Source organism: Lemur catta, chromosome 23 (genome assembly GCF_020740605.2).
Source record: "Lemur catta isolate mLemCat1 chromosome 23, mLemCat1.pri, whole genome shotgun sequence".
Classification (NCBI taxonomy): domain Eukaryota; kingdom Metazoa; phylum Chordata; class Mammalia; order Primates; family Lemuridae; genus Lemur; species Lemur catta.
Window position 1 is genome coordinate 13524032 of NC_059150.1, and position 18008 is coordinate 13542039.

General features: G+C 36.0%; 1 protein-coding gene across 2 annotated transcripts in view; it reads right to left on the minus strand.

The window, feature by feature from the left end:
* Nucleotides 1-18008, minus strand: part of USH2A (usherin) — a 605447-nt gene that overhangs the window by 428710 nt on the left and 158729 nt on the right. Inside the window, exon 20 of one of the 2 annotated variants that reach the window (XM_045536030.1) lies at nucleotides 6261-6491. In XM_045536030.1, coding sequence (XP_045391986.1) covers nucleotides 6261-6491 — 231 coding nt within the window. Of the gene's footprint in view, nucleotides 1-4987; nucleotides 6492-18008 lie in introns of those variants that run through there. The other variant, XM_045536031.1, reaches the window with a different exon arrangement.

Genomic DNA, 18008 nt, shown 5'->3' on the forward strand with positions numbered 1-18008 from the left:
AGTGATGGCAATTTTTTTGAATCAAAAAAATCTTTGACAAGATTCCAAAGTGACCAAAATATTGGAAGAAAAAGACCATGGACAATTTAAGCAGGTAAATTTGAGACCCTGTAAAGAACTTGGGGACATGGTGGAAAGCACCTGTTTCCGAGGATGAGTATGTGTGAATACACGTGCAGTTTGTGTATCAGGTGAGAATGCATCTTTGCTAATAGAAGAGATGGAAAAAACAGATGCTTTAAGTTGATTAAAAGAGTGCTAGCAGCTAACAAAAGCAGTTGTTGCAGTGAAAATATGAGTCTATATAGCACTGGCATGGTCAGTGACAACTCAGCTTCCCAGCCATCTACCATTAACATTTCAAAACAAAGGCCACATTGTAGAAATGCACTTCAAAATGTCACTGTAAAAATGCAAGGTTTAAAACACATGCCTTCATAAATTGGCCTTTATTATGAATTTGGTGAATGGGGAAAAAAATGGTCCTCTCCCATCTATCGATGTCATTGATGCTATCTGAAGGCATTCCCTAAGAACTTGCTTAATACCGCTCTACTAAATGCAGTAAGAAGTAAACAGTTTTAATGTTTGATTCTCAATATCCCTAGTTACCATGGGTTGGTATGACTTCTATTGTTCTAAGAAGATACACCGTTGGATCCTTGTCCTTCTCAGTTCATATGGATGAACTCAACCAGACATTCTCATCTCTTCTGATTCTGTCAATCAGAAAACGCTCTGGAAGACAGATGGCTACTTGTTTTCTGTGCTCTCATGTTCCAGGTTCTTACTCTTGCCTTTATTTTTTTTATATCATTACTGCCTATTAATTAAACTGCTAGGCTACATAGTAGATTAATATATTTGTTTTTCAATAACTATAGCCAAAATCTAACATCAAAGGTTAAGTAAAATTTATGATTTAAACCTGCCTTGAAAAGACACGGGGGTTTGTGTAGTTGTTTTTGTTTTTTTCTTCTTTTTAAAAGTACTTTCAGGCAAAATTACTTGCTCCCAGTCTGAGGAAAACAAATACTGGAACAGCAAGGGTGTTGAAGGTCAGAATTAATATGCTTTTACTAATTAGTCTATCTGAAGAAGTTTGCCTACTTGCACCTTCACTGTAACTGCTTATAATCAGCTTTCTTTTAATGAAGAGATTAAATGTCCCAATTCACTAAAAATAATAAAAAACAATAATAATAAGGCATAACTATTCTCAAGTAAAAGATATAAAATACATGCTTTTGAAGAATATTGATTTTGGGTGGCTGCATTTCGCTTTTCATGCCTTGGTAATTAATTGTATTTTGTATTCTAAAGCATTTCAGTTCAGCCATTTTGGGGAAGGTGAATAGTATGAAACGAAAACGTATGACAATCATTTAGTGTCCTTGAACATCATTATTATGAAGAAACTGTACAGAGTTCTCATCTGCAAGATATTCAACATCAGTAATCACATTTCTCGTGAAGACAAATAAAAGGGAATTATATCCAGGTGCATATGTGTGCTCATCTCCCCAGTGGTTTGCTACAAAGATCTCCCCAAAGGCAGTTCCTGATTTCTGAGCAGGGTCACCAGTAAAGGCAGTTTAAAAGGCTGGTGTGATTGGCATCTGGATACTACAATAGTCAAACCTTCCCCCAAATGATCATGGACCTGTTTTCGCTAATAGGGAAAAAAATAGTGACAAGGAGAGAGAGGGTCACCTTTAGAATGCCAATCTGAGCAATATTTTAGTTGCTGTTTTCACCAGGTTCCATTTGGATTCCTAGCATTACAAGGAAAGAACTACATTCTTTGTGTAAATCAAGTAGATTTACTCTGCATTCCTGAAAAAAAAAATGGCCATGATTTTTTTCTCCAAAGACACAAGGCGGATACTGCTCTACTCTACTTGCATAAGGCGGATAATGCTCTATTTGCTATTCCTATTTTAGAGGAGAAAGTACTGTTAACCCTATATAACCAGGGGACTATGGCTGTTTATCTCATTGTCTAATTACAAGACCATGAAAGTATGTTCAATTTACTGCTTCTTTATATTATCTGAAATAACCCAAGAATTGAATATTCATTTTATATTGATGAAGTCTGTCTATATCACTAAGTTTCTCAGATTAGTAGAGAAAAAGAATAAATTTATATTCATTGTAAATGGTAAAAGTAATTTTATATGAAAGAATCATAACCAAACAATTTATTTAAAAATCTAGGTGTTTTCAAACTCACGGATGACATGGTGACAACTTCTAATTTGAATTTTTGGGGATACGTAAATATTCTATATTCACAGATTTGGAATTTTAAAGGTTAGAAGTATTGGTCATCTAACACAGGCCTCAATTTAATAGATGAGTAAAATTAGACCCTCAGAAAACTAGTTTGCCCAATGTCTCAACACTAGGTAGATTAACTATTTTCAATGACAAAATTAAGTACCACATTTTAATATAGAATATTGCATATTACTCATATCCCAGATATAACATTTAGGAAAACATACCTTGTATGTGTAACAGCAAATAAATTAATAGAATGTTTACTTTATAAATTGTAGAAAATGCTTACTTAGAAAAGCTCCTGTCTCATAGTAGGCACTAAATGAATATTTGTTAAATGATTAGAGCTGATAGCAAATGTTTAATGAGTACTAAATAACCTCTGTGTCAGGCACCCTGCAAAGTTCATGAGGTGGGCTATCTTCTTTAAGCCTCACCTACCTGCTAGATGCCAATATTGTAAGTGGTATTGTTATGTCAATTTTAAAGAAAAGAACACAGAGGCACAAAAATTATGTCTAATTAGTAATACATTTAGCTAATAAATAATGGCACTTGGATTTGAAACTAACTTAGCAGTTAATCTGCTCCCAAAATCCTCACTGTTAATCATGCAGAAGTGGGAGAGTTAACATATGATCTTAAATTTATACTATGATGTAAATAACCAATAATACATTCTTCCTAGAGATTAGAATTTTGAAAGAACACGTGCATCAGGGAAAAAAAGGGAGCAAAAGCAAGTCCAAAAAAAGTGTTATCTGGTTTATTATTCTGTCCAAAGGTAGATCTTGACAGAGTTCATTTACAATTCTAAGCTTAATAATTTACAATATTAAGCAACATTTTAGGACATACATTCATATGCTTGAATCATTCTCATTATACTGTATAAGGTAAAAATATTTAAAGCAAATATGGAAGGATGAGTTATATAAGAGATTCCTTTCTCTACTGTAATACTGAGATGTTTTATATTGAGACTTTCAACATATTGCTCATGGCCATGGAATGTGTTATGAATGCATTTATAATTCCTGTCACTGATGGGTGAAATCTGATTTATTTTTTCATATATAAAATATGTATACTTATATATATCACCATATATTTGTCTTGGAGTGTTAATTGCTATTTCCATTCATATTGCAGGAATCATCTCAGTTGAAGTTTGAGATTTTGAAATGGATAATTCAAAATAAAGGACATCTTAGTTTATCTTAAAGTTATTAACTTTTAAAATATAATTAATCACATTAGATGCTTCTAGGATTTGCTCATTAAATTTGTCTCAGAATATGAAAACTACATAAAATATAAAAGAATGTGAGTTGAAAGCTCTGTTTAACACATAGCACTTCAGCCCATTTAAAATAATTTCATTTAGATCTTAAATAACTATATTCTTCTAGTAACACTCTGGAATTAATTGCCATGAAAAAAAAACTGATCCCCAAAAGGATACAAATAAATAAATAATGCCATCACTACTTACTGTTTGTTACCTAAAAACTAACTGAAAGACAAATGCGAAAAGCTTAGCAGTGTTAAGTAAGTAATATTTGGGTGATAATTATTTTACTTCCCATATTTATTTTTTTTTATATACTTCCCATTCCATAACATCCAAAGAACAGTCTAGAAAAGCTCCTTTCCACTCTGTGGCAAAGCCCTGGCCTTTGAATTAGAAGCCTCCAATGCATGATTCAACCTTGAAATTCAATAGCTGTGATACTTGGGCAAGCCACTTACTGAATCCTCATTTCCTCATATACTATGAGGGTAAAAATACCTAATTTAGAGAGTCACAGAAGGATTGAATGAGAGAATATATCAGTAAGACAAACGTAAGATGCTCCCTATACACTTACCTCTCTATTTAGAAAAGACGCACATTCAAGGAAAGCCATTGAGTTCATTTGGTAAATCTGTCCTAGCTCATTAATTGGGTAAATTGAGTTAAGCCATAATCCAACTCGATAAAATTATTCAGCCAAACCTGGCAATTAAGCCAAAAGATCAGACCAATAGCTTCACGTAGACCTGATTATTTGAAAAGTTAAAGGGAGCCTTCACAGTAAAGCCTTCACAGTAAAGACAAGCTACCAATAAAAAGGCATCAGCACTGTCCCAGAACGTGCCTGAACTCAGAAGAACTTCTCATTCTCCAGGAATCACCAAAGCTCCAGGGAGCAGTTCAAGCCAAAACTGTGATCTCCCTGCCTTGTCCTTCAAGTGATGCGTACGCCGAGCACATTTTCTGTGCAGCTGGAGGCTTTGTTACAGACAGAAGGATCCTGCTTAGTGAGGCCAGTGTTTACAGCCTAACTTTTTTAAAGAGGAATTTGGAAAACTTCCCAGACACTGCATCTGCCCCGAGCCCTCACACCTCAGAGTGTCAGGCCAGCAAGGGAGAGCGTGAGGATGACTAAATTTATTAACGGTGGACGGGCCACTCTATCTTTCATAGCAACAGCAGTAGGCGATCCCATCAAAACTCTGTCTGCTGGCCAGCCTGCAAATCCAAGCTGACACCCTTGCTATACCCAGCTGAACGGAAACGGATGCTATTTCCTGGAAGAAACACATCACAAGCCAAATGTTGGACCAGGGAGGTAGTTTCAATTTCCACTTGACAAAAAGGTTTTGCTATTACTCATGTGTTCCTTTTCATATACCTATTTTATTTTATTTTATTTTATTTTTTGCCCTTTTAAGAATATAAAGCAGAGTTGAGCATTTTAGGGGAGAGGAGCTCAATAGTGTGACTTCTAATACTCAGTGATGATTTTGATGTGCTGGGAGAATAGTTAAGCATGCATTAATCTCAATATATCTCAGCTACAACATAATCATGATTCATTACAAACGTACATCAGCAGCCAGCCTCAACAAAAAGCAAACTATTTACTATTATAGGTGAAAATAAAACAAAAAAAATTTTGTACAGCTCAAATTCCATTTCATTGTCCTCACATATGCAATATTTTTAAATACTAGCTATTTGCTCCAAAATGACCTTCTCATGGATTAAATGAATGTGTTTATGAGTTTATGGAATAATATATATCTTATACTTTGTAACTGTTTTTAATTGGAAAAGTGTAGCATGTGTCATAAATAGCTACAGTTTTATACTGAAGTAGTGCTATCAGGAACTCTAACTTGTGGAGTTCATGGGACTTCCAGAATATAAGGCTAGGAGTAGCGTAAGGCCAGTAAGGCAAAGTTGTGCAATGCAGGGTCCAATTCTGCCTTTATTTAAAATTTTTGTATTTTTTGTGGATTTCTTGTATTGATTTTCATTTGTAAAAATGTTGCATTAAAATATGTACATGGACACTGTTTTTTAGTGCCTTTAAATTATATGCCTGAGGTAAGAGCCTCACTTGCTTTACCATAGTCCTGGCCCAGAGAAGTTACATCTTCCCTGAAATTAGTTTTTCCCATAATGCTCTCCACAGAACATGAGATATTAATAGCTGATATATTAAAAAGAAAAAAAAAACAGAAAAAGAAAAAAATACCTGTTAAGCATGCTTATCTAAACAAAGGTAAATAGCATTCTTACAATTCTTTTTAGGAGCCTTAATAACATGATGCACATTGAGACTCTCCAATAGCACAGAACATTTCTCAAACTCATTTGTCCACAGAACACGGTGAATAATATTCGGAGGAGTGTGTTCTGGTGACAGGTGTCTGAGAACTATCTCCAGCACATACTTTGATCCAATAAGGCTGCCTCTCCACCCTCTTTTTTTTTTTCCATTTTTTCTTTCACTTACCTCACTTTTTTCTTTTCCAGAATACTATAAAGATGGACATGTTGACACAATCAGGCTACAGCTGTAAAAGGGCTGAATTAGTATTTCTATAAATAGGTAAAAGTTCATTGTAGAGGGATATCAACATAACAGAAAACACCTTGGGGCTTAGAGCCTCTTAAATAAAGCAACGTCAAACACACTTACCGGTAAAGTCCGTATCGACTGGGTGAGTGGAGCTGGGAAATTTACAATACCCATTTCCTATGAAGCGAATTCCTTTCACCACTGTGGCCATCGGAGCTGCTAGAGATGACTCTCTCCTCTCCAGCTGATACATAGGAGAGGGTCCGTTTGGTTCTGCAGGTGGAAACCACCTAAGATGGATCACTGTGCTGCTGATTGCTTTAACCAGAGGAGGCCTCAGGTGGGCTGGTGCTGAAGATTAGAAAACACTTGTTAACACCCCAGAATTTGGTTTCTATCCCTAGACACAGACATTCACACATACGTACACGTGCACGTGTATACATCGCACTCAGAATCAAATCAGTTGTGGTCACAAGTATCTATATGGTTCTAGGAACTGAAACCACAACATACAGTTTATCATAAATGGGACTGAAAAAAATTTAAATGACTAGCAAATATTTAACACAAAACCTTCACAGTTAATTTTTTTTCTTGGAAATAATTTCTCTATTCTTTTTTACTAAATGACAGATATTATATATTATAGTAGCTGCTGTTGGTGCCCCACCGAGAGTCCCTTTACCAAGCAGGTACCCCAATGCCCCAGATTCTGTGCGTGTTAGCCTCTGATGGCACGTGGCTGCCCCTTCTTTGGAGAATTTCCCTTGGCTGAGTGAGAACTGCATCCCCCCAGTGAAACCTGCAGCCAATGACTAGTGCTGACCCCAAAAGGAAGAGCCCCTTGTCTTAAAATGACATCGACTCAGTGCTGCAATTCACAGAGGCTGGTAATGGAAATGATTGAAAAGGGCTAGCTGGGGAGAGAAGAGGGGGTATGGGGTTGAAGAAGAACTGGTCAGGCATGAATTGTCACTTATTCATGCCAACCAATGGGTAACACAGGAATGATTACACAAAGTTGTCAAATCTTTTAGTTTGTTCTTATATTTTAAGTCAGAAAGCCATTTTATAAAGACTTTATTTTTATATTTTTTAGAGAGGGTGTCTGTTACCCAGGCTGGAGTGCAGTGGCTATTCACAGGTGCGATCATAGTGTGCTACAACCTCAAACTCCTGGGCTCAAGTGATCCTCCTGCCTCAACCTCTTGAGTAGCTGGAACTACAGGTACATGCCACCGTGCTCAGGAGACTTGATTTTTTTAGAGCAATTTTAGTTTTATAACAAAATTGAGAGGAAGGTATAGAGTTCTGCCCTATCTCCCATGCCCCTACCCATGCATAGTCTCTCCCATTATGGACATCCAGCACCTAAGTCATTCATTTGTTTCAATTGATGGACCTACATTGACACATCATTATCATCTAATGTCCATAGTTTACACTGGGGCTCAGTCATGGCGTTGTATGTTCTCTAGGTTTCAATAAATGTATAGTGACATAGATTCAACATTATAGTATCATACAGAGAATTTTCACTGCCCCAAACATCCTCTGTGCCCTACTTATTCATCTCTTCCTCCCCACAACCCCAAGCAACCACTGATCTTTTTACTGTATCCATAGTTCTGTCTCTTCCAGAATGTCATATAGTTGGAATCATACAGTATGTACCCTTTTCAGATTGGCTCCCTTAACTGAATAGTATGCTAAGTTTCCTCCATGACTTTTCAGCATGTGGTAGCTCATTTCTCTTTAGCGCTGAATAGTACTCCCTTACTGGATGTACCACAGTTTACTTATCCATTTCTCTACTGAAGAATATCTTGATTGCCTCCAAGTTTTGGCAATTATGAGTAAAGCTGCTATAAACATGTGTGTGCAGGTTTTTGTGTAGATGTAAGTCTTCAGTTCCTTTGGGTAAATACCAAGAAGTATGATTGCTGGATTGTATACGCTATGAGCATTTTTGGTTGTGTAAGAAACTGTCAAACTGTCTTTCAAAGTAGCTATGCCAGTGGCATTCCCACTAGCAATGAAGGAGAATTCCTGTTACTCCACATCCTCACCAGCATTTGATATTGTCAGTGTTCCAGATTTTGGCCATTCTAATGTATTTAGTGACATCTTGTTTTAATCGCTATTTCCCTCATGACATAGGGTGCAGTTCATATTTTCATGTGCTTATTTACTATCTGTATGTCTTCTTAAGTCAGAAAGTCATTTGTATATGTAATTTTTTGATTTTTAAAGCTTAGAAACTCATTTAAATTAAAACATACAAACAAACAAAAACCACTCTGAAAGCCAAACAGAGCATCAGCACAAAGGAACAAGCCCGTGAGTTCAGCAGTTTACAAGCAAATGCTCCAGGCACTGAGCTCCAGGCAGCCTCTCGGGCCCTGAAGTAGCAGAGAGCACCTTGGCCCTTAAGTGGCCATAGCACCAGCAGTGGCCTGTGGCTTGCAGCAGTATGTGTCCTGTGCCCTCTCATCCACTGGAGCCTTCGCATGCTTTGAGGTCCTGGGACATTGGCAATTCTACAAAGATTAACATTTTCCCTATAACCTGCTAGAAAAAAAGGGATCAGGGTAACAACTGAATTATTGAAAATGAACGTTTCTTTTGGTTTGATTTTTTTTCTTAAATAATTGAATTTGTGGGCTAAGATTTGTTCCCACTCTAAGTGTGCCAGCTAGATTTGGAGGTGAAAGTCAAGAAGGGAACAAATGTCATAATCACCAAGCCTATTTATTAAGGGTCAAAACTAATGCTGTGGACTTTTAAATTACACCCGTGTTAACACACAGCCTTACATAAACACAATGTCATCACCTGCTTTAATCAACATAAATCAAAATGATGTGAGTATAAGAATGGAAGCCCTTAAACCAGGAAAGGAAATTCACCTTAAAACATCTTAGAAGAATTACTATTTGTTACTTTTTAGACCTTGGCCAGCGTTCCAAAGAGAAACAATGAGTTGTGATTCTATTTTAACTTTTGGTAAAGAAGAAAAGCCACTGAGCAAAAAGTTCATCAACTTAGAAAGATAATTAACAACTCTGTTCATCTTCTGCCACTGTACCCCATGTGGTACTTTTATTTTTATATACATATGAATCTGTAAATTATATGCATGATTTCTCTTAGTATCCTTTGCCAAATATCAGCTAAATGGTGGGTTCTCAGAGATTTTGTTCTACAAGCTATGACCCCACTTCAAAATAATCCAAGACAAAATAAAAGGCTAAGCCATCCAGAAATTTCTTCTCCCAGTAAAGCCTCTCTTCAGTGTTCAGAGTTCCATGTTTGTATTAAAATTGCAGCAGGCCATTCTTGGCCTTGACCTTCACCAGGAAAGCAGAGCTGCCAAAGATTTTTCAGTCCTGGGCTCAGGGAAGCTACGGAGAACCAATTACATCATTTTTTATTGTCTGAAATTGCTTCTTAGAAGCACAAGGAAAGGAATTTTCAGTACTTCTGTTATGTTTTCTCTATTCCACTTAAGATCCCCTGGTGTTCTGAGACACGAACATTTTAGTTCGAAAAATATACATGCCCTCTAGCTTAGTAAAGTCCAATAGAACTTTCTCCAAGGAAGGAAATACTCTAGCCACTAGCCACGTATGACTACTGATCACTTAAAATGTGGCCAGAGAAGCTGAGGAAGCGTTCTAAATTTTACTAAATTTCAACTAATTATATTTTAAATTTCAACAGCCATGTATGACTCATGACTACCATATTGGAGAGGACAGGTCTAGATAAAGAGAATCATAAATTACACATATTTGCTGTGTTGAGAATAGGATTTCCATTTTAACCAAATGTTTAGTGGATATATGAATAAGCCTCCTATACTTCTTAATAACTGAAGCATTTCACTGTGGTTTAAAAGCAGCCTCTTGCTTAAGGTCCCATTTGTTTGGCATTTGATACATCTCTAGTTTTCTCCAACCACCCAGCTGAATGGAGATAATGATGAAGTTTTGCACAACAGATTTCTGAATCCTTTGCCCTTTGATAACATAATCCAAAATCACTTCTTAATCAGGAATATTAACTAAGAGTCAAAGTCAAACAAAACAAAACAAAAGGAATTCCAAGAACTCTGGACAACTCCTAAAAGTGAGAGCACAAAATTTTTGTTTTAATTTGGAAAAGTGATTATAATCAATAAAGAAACTGTTATATTGAGAGCCCACTAAAATTAATGATGATTGTTTAAACTCCAACAAGTAGTAGGGCACTTCTCGATTCATAGAGGAATTGTTCTATCAAGCAATTAGACCATTATTAGGAACTCAGCTGCTGAGACTGAATAGAACTAGTGCATCTTTTGTTTTATTCTTGGGCTTTAAAAAAAAAACCTTCCAGCAGGGGTGTTGTACAGTTTCAAATGGAGGAGTCAACCAAGCCAGTTTGAAAGGGTGAACACCCTACTGAGTCAATCTTTTCAGAGTTCCTCTAAGACCAGAAGGGGGAATTAAGTCAAGTTGTCGATCAATTAAACTACACTGGTCACATGCACATACAAGTATAACAGTGAGAAGAAAAACAGATACTCCTGAACTGTTAAGCACATGCTACACGCACAATCACTAAGAGATTGGGGTGATGAAAAATTATTTATCAGATTACCAAAATGAAGGGATTATAGGTACAAATAAACATGGTCTGTAAAGCTGTCTTAATTATTGAATACAAAACAGTAAATTAAGAGACAACATAAAAATGCAAAAGACTTGGAAGACTTTTAGAAATTATATTTCACTTTATCTAGCTGTATGATTTAAGAAAAATCACTTAAAACTTCCATATGCTTCAGTTTTCCCATCTACGACACGAGGATAAATTTTCAGTGAAATACTTTGACAACAACTGCTCCTACAACAATATACGTAATGGTTTTAGGTTTCATAAACCAAATTTCTATACCAAGACAAGGCATTATTATTACCAGCCAATAACGTATCTTTCAAATTATACATTATGAAAGGATACAATTCATTTGTATTCAAAATCTATCTGTATTTACTTAGAAAATCCTCTTGTAAGTATAAAGTATAAAATGGATCTTTAACATCCATCATTTCAAAGAATAACATACAATATCTGTTTTCACTTGGAATAAAATTACAATGTTCTTGTATTTTTTCAATAGCACTATAATCCAATTTCCAATCCATCTCTTGTATTTGTAAGTATTCCTTTATAAAATGCTTGAATACTATACACTCTTCTTTATGCAGCATTTATACTTTATAATATAATTAATAGTATATCACAATGCATAAATTTACACTTGCAAAATTTATGTACTGTGGAGTTTTGAGCATCCTAGGATAAGAACTGAAAACTGAGCAAAAGCTCTCGCTGATGCATGGATCTTTAAAATAGAATCTCTTTGTTTATTTTCAAGGAGGAATTTGCTGTCTATGAAGACTTTATGGCTGTGTCAATATCTTAAAACATCAACTTTCTATTATAAAGACAGGAATCTAAGAATAAACAGCTTTCCTATGTTTCAGGGGTGTGTGGAGAGCAGCCTACATCATAATACATCCTTAGGCACTTTGGTCAACAGAAAATGCTTTTGACTTTTTCACAAAGATGCAAACCTATGCCAGTAAATACAATTTTCCAAACACTGCTAGGCCAAAACACTTGCAAGAGGACCCTAAGACTAGGACACAAACTAGCAGTCCAGGTTATGAAGCCATGATTTCGCAGCTGCTCCTGCCCTGCTATCACTGCTCACCAGTGTCCAGAAGAGGAAAGGATTCTCCGCAAAAACTATCAAGGATGATTCCATGTTACCTTGTTGGCTCTGACTAGGGATAAAAAAAGAACACAATATATTCTGCCACCTCTTTGTTTACTTATCACCTTCAAGAGGATATATATTGAAGTCCTGACCCGGAAAGGAGAAAATTTAGGTTCTAGATTGGCTCTTTAAGTCCCTAATTATGGAACCTTGGCTAATCCATTATTTGATCTCTCTATTCTTCAGTTACCTCATTTGTTAAAGAATGACAGGCCTGATTATCTAGGATCTCTTCCAGTTTCAACTTTCCTTGATTGTCCATTTTAAAGCAGTGCTTCTCAATTTGCAAATCACGAAAGGGTACAAGACATACTGATCCACTCAGCCCTAAAGGGAGCCAGAAAGAGCCCCTCAGCTTATCCCCTTCAGCTCTCAGCGACCCTGTTTCTTTACCCCGGCATGACATACAAATGTTATAATTTTTCTATGTGTCCTATGACATAAAGGAAGGCTAGAAAGCACTGCTGTTGGAGAAGTTCAGTGAATGTGGGAAACAAACACTACATTAACCAGATATAATTCTGGTGATCAGAATAATTTGCACATAACTAGCATCCTACACACGAAGAGAGAAGAGGATCCATTATTTCCAGACTGCACATACAGTAGCGATGACAGCAACCACCATTCCCTGAAGTCCACCATTAATAAAAGGTAGTTGCTTGGACTGTAATTATGGCATCCTTGCTACCCAAACTTGAAGCTTTTATGGGGCTTATGCAATTAACTACTTAAATGCATCGTAACACTTGCTTCTCTGACAGCAAAGTATTGATTTTTTAATCATTTTCAAGTCTCCTCCAGCACAAATAAATGTACTACAGTTACAGTTAATGCACTGTGTACATGCACTAAACGCTGGTGTGACACAATTTATTATTTTGTGATATATAGAATTGAAGGCTGGCTTTTCAGAAAGTAGCATCACTGATCTAACATCAGTGTGGAAGCTATCATTGTCCTTGATCCTCCAAATTCTCTAACTTCAAAAAGCTAGAGACCTTCTTTAATACGATACTTAGACTTTAAATAAAAAGGAGGGGAGTGCTGAATATAAATCTTTTATATATGTCAGTGTGGGAGAAAATTTAAAATAGCCTAACAGAGAAGATACAGTTTATATTTTCCTAAAGGTGTCACTGTGGGATCTGTAGCAACTTTGTTCAGATGAATTTTTGCCTATTTAATTTCTTTCCTTGCAGTTTTTTTAGGGCATATCCGTCAAAATATTTTGTGTACTAGAGCCTCTCTGATTCAGTTAGTGCTTTTAGATATTTTGATTGTGTTGTTTTAATGGCTTGCTATAGGACACATAGTATATTATAAAGCTGAGATTGTATATGAAAAATATGATTTTTTACATGCCATTTCTGCATGCCAAAAAGGCCATTAAAGTCATGTATCTAAATGCAGACCTGGCCACAGAAGCCATTACAACTCTCACAAACAAGCCTTTTTTTGTGAGCACATCCACACGCTCAAAATTAAAGTTGGTGAGTAAAAAGCAGTTAATTTTGTTTTGTTAGAAATAATATCATTTTAGTTTTAGCATCTAAGACAGATGCCAGCATTTCACTCTGAACAGATGGTAACTCCATCTAATAGTGCATCTCTGTATTAGTAAGGTCTGTTGTGTATACAAACAGTAATAAACACTAGGTAAGGATCAAAATAAATTTTAATTGTTGACATTAAATTCTGGCAGCCACAGTTCTAAGGCTGCAATATTCCTTTTTCAAGACTGTCAGATTTACTAATGCTGCAAAAGCTTTTCCGAAAGCTGCCAGATCCCACTTCCAATAAAAACATGTTTGCACACTACCAGCTACTAGTGTTCAACCAGGATACCTGTTTTCACACCCAGAAATAATTCTTCAAGGATGACATGGAATTGGTTCTGCTCTCTATGTAACGATCAGCCAGTGCTTCATTTCAAATGCTCGGGAAGGACTAAACATTTAATTAAGTTAGTATATAATGTTACATCCAATTGTTACACTGGGGGTCATGGTATTATCACAGCCAGTTTCTCACCCTGCAAAGTAAAGATCTTTCATTCAACTCATTTTATTCTATTTGTAAAGCTGGGCATTCCAGAACTGCTCTGAAAGTGACATCATCCTTTCATTTTGTTTGTTTTGCTGGAGTCTGAAGGATTTCCCTGACAATCACAGCTATCCTCAGCTGTGCTTTTCCATAGGCTTGCTGCGGATCAAGTGTGCCAACAAGCACCAATTTGGTTCTCATAATGCCTCCAGCGATCTGGTATTACAAGTAGTAGCCCCTATTTATTTTGAGAAGCTGCCATGATAAAAAAAAATCATAAAAAAAATAGTTTGGCATTCAGGTGACTGTTCAATAACAAACATGCTTTGCAATCATATTTCTTTAAAAAAATGGATGTATTTTTTTCATCATGAAAAATATATTGCTTCCACCATATGGGACAACCAACGACTCACCAACCGATTTAAGATGCAGCATATTGAGCTGACCATATGTTACAGTGCTGTTGAATGGCTGAGTGATTCATGCCCGTCACATTCTAGTATATCAATTAAAGCTCCTTGAAGTCTGCATGATTTGTGTCTCTGTTATTAAACCCTGCTAATTCATCCCACTTACACATCTGTTATAAATCTCTAGGAGTGCTGCATGATTCATGGCAATCTGTGAGCATGCTACAGCAAATTCTTCTCCTTGTAATTAACAGTAAATTGTTTTACTGCCATGCAATGAATTTTTCAGTTATATTGCAAATGAACTCCTAAATGTGCGGTTCTTTCCTAAGAACTGACTTATATCATTAGGCAATTAAAAAGTATTGCTTTGAACCAAAAGCTTTTAATCAAGAGAAATATAACTTAAACATTGCTTAAGAGCCATGGAAATTCGACATGTTGGTTACAAGTGTAAAATAATTTCTGTTGAAAGAGCAAAACAAACAAACAAACAAAAAACCTTCGCTGTACTTAAGATTTCGCTGATGCTAAGAGGCAAGAATTGCTGCCTGAAAACACTTGGTGAAACAAGTTTTTGTACAGATACTGTTTATCTTAGAAGTTATGTAAGTCATCTGTCATTACTAAATTTCTCAGACTGCTTTACACTTCTCTAATTGTAAAACGGTGCCTTTATGCTTGAAATAAATAATTGGATAATTAGCCAAGTTGAATCATCAGAGGATTCCAGTGCTGTTCAAGTGTTCTTGTCAAAGGTGAAGCAAATTCATTTCAGCTTGCCTCTGCAGCTCTTCGAAGAGGCTTTGATTTTTTTCCCCACTTTCTTGGCAGCAGCTTCAGATTCATGAGTCCATACATCAAGTCAGTAGTTTAACAACAAATGGAATTAAATTCAAAGAAGGGAAACTAATTGAAGGACAGCAACAAAAGTGTTTGGTAATGTGCTTTTTAATATGGCATGCCACATTTGCATGATAATTTTTCCTTTTTAGCATGGAGCCGAAAGTGACTAGCTTAATGAGGGATTATTCAAGACAGAAACGAACAAAATGCATTCATAACTAAGAACAAAGATTGTATTATGAAACGAAAACAGGCAACCTCAGAGAAGTAACTGGATGATTGGTTTATGCATTATGAATAAAAAGGTAGAAAAATATTTATATTAGTATTCACTAATGACTATATATACAAGATTGTTGTAATTAAAATTATAAATTAACATATTAAGAGAGCTTGTTTAATCACTCTGGCTCCTATTCACAATGAAAAGATTTATGTACCTGCATGCAAAACAATGTGTGTTTTCAACCCAGCAGCAAGCAGCCCATACATTTCACTTCGGATTCAGAAAGAAAACTTAATGCACCACTAATTACTTTCTTAATGTAAGATGGGCACTTCTAAGCTTGCAGTATGGAGGTCAATTTATGACAGGCAAAGGAAATATCACATTGTTCCTTCAGGAATAGATCTCCAAAAGCAATATCCCGTAAGAAAGGTTTAAACTGGACTCAGTTTGCAAAGGGTAGAAATAAATGCACAAATTCCCTAGATTAAAAAGATGATCTTTAAAACATGTGTATCAAGGATTTTAAGAGGGGCCCGTCCATCAACGCATTACTCTCGTGCACCCAGAAGCAACTCCAAAGCCATCAATAATGACACTCCTTGAAGATTTTGCAACGAAGAGAGATGCAGCTGCCCCTGGGAGAATCTCTCTCTCAAACCAGTTTTCAGACTTTGTCACAGGCACCGACACCAACAAAGTAGCAATGCAATATTCTGGGCGAAATGTACCCATTCTAATCATATATTTAATTGAAAATATATTTAAAACAAGAGAGAGCCCAATTATAATTCTCAAGCTTTTTAATGAAACAGCCAGATAAATCTTTACAAGTACCTTTTTGATTTTTGCGACAAAGATTTAAGGAGACAACGTATCTTTTCATGATTCAATGCTTCTAGAAGGCTAATTACTATATCTAATTTGTGATGCTCCTTTTCAAAAATTTTGAATGGTTGCTGGTCTCTTTTGAGCTCTGATAATGAGCTCGTATCATTACGTGAGACTTAAGAGTTAAATCTCCCACAAATCCATTGGAATTCACTGGAATAATGTATACCCTACAAACAGAGCAGGAAGAAGCATAAAGCTTCAAGTCCACTTTTCTTTCTTTCCTACAACAAACTTGTGGACCAGTCAAAAGGATTGTCCTTCTCATTGTTTATTTCTATGCATTCTATCCAGATGTTTAATCTTGGGAAAATTTTAGAAAAACACTTACTCATCTACCAAATAAGCAGGTAAGAAGGATATTGGATGTGTAATTGGTGGGTTTTCCTATGCATTCACATAAAAACAAGTAACTTCATTTTCACTGGTCTGAAGACCCCTAAAAATGATGCATTTTATAATAAATCAAACTGCAAGCAAAAATTATTTCCCCATACTTTTGTCAAGTAAGTGACCTTATTTTCTGCTTGGCAGATGAAGAGTCAGATAGTTCTGACAAAACATATTATGGGTTTAGGAAATAAACATTTTTTTCCAGAAAAGCACTAAAATTTTTCCTTCAGAAAAGAAATAATTTTACATGGAAACAGAAGGTAATGCAATTTTCTTAAAAAATTAGAAATTGGGTAGAAGGAACAGTTTGGCAAAGAATAAAGAATCACACATTTGAAATTTCCCATTACGTCTTCTGCCACTGCTCAGTCCCTTATGTTCCAGCTTCTGCTTCAACCATGCTAATTAGAATGCTCCCCGGTGGGTCACCAGTGACCCCCACGTCTGTTTTAGTTCACATTTCTCTTGCTTTCTCTATGCCATATGACCCACAAACAACATTCCCCTTCTAAAATTCTCTCTTCTCTTGACTTTTCTGCTACTGCTCCCTCTCAGTTCTTCTCCTAATTCTGACCATTTCTCTGTTCCTTCTTTCTTCCAAAATAGAAGCATTCACTGAGATATTCTCTTTGGACTTTTACATTTGTATTACAATTTTGTAATTTGTATTTGTATCATGAAGTTTGTAAAACAGATATAGAAGTCCAAAGAGAACATCTCACTGATTCATTACCATACATAGCTTTAGCTCCCATCTATATGCAGATGATCACAAAGTTTGCATCATTTTTAAGCTTCAGATTTGCATTTTCTGCTGCTGGCTGGTTCTAATCATCATGGATGTGTTCCTATCAAGTGATCAAACTTAAACTCATACGTTTATTTCTCCCTTATGTTCTTTCTTCATCTTTCCCATTTTATTTAATGGCACCACCATGGTCTACAATATTTACTATCCTTGTCAGTTCTTCCCTCTTTTTTTGAGTCTCTCCTCCTTGAAGCCACTCCATTCCCTTCTTTGGATCTTCATTTCTACTCATCTAAGTTACTCCCTCATTGCCTCCTAAATATTAACACCAGACTCTATTTACACCCTGTCTTCTAATCTATTGTATACTCTACTGCCGGAGAAGTCTTCATAAATCTCAGCTTTCACCACACCAGTACCTGAAACAATGCCAACCTCTAAAACAGTGACTGGCACATTACCATGTGCTCAG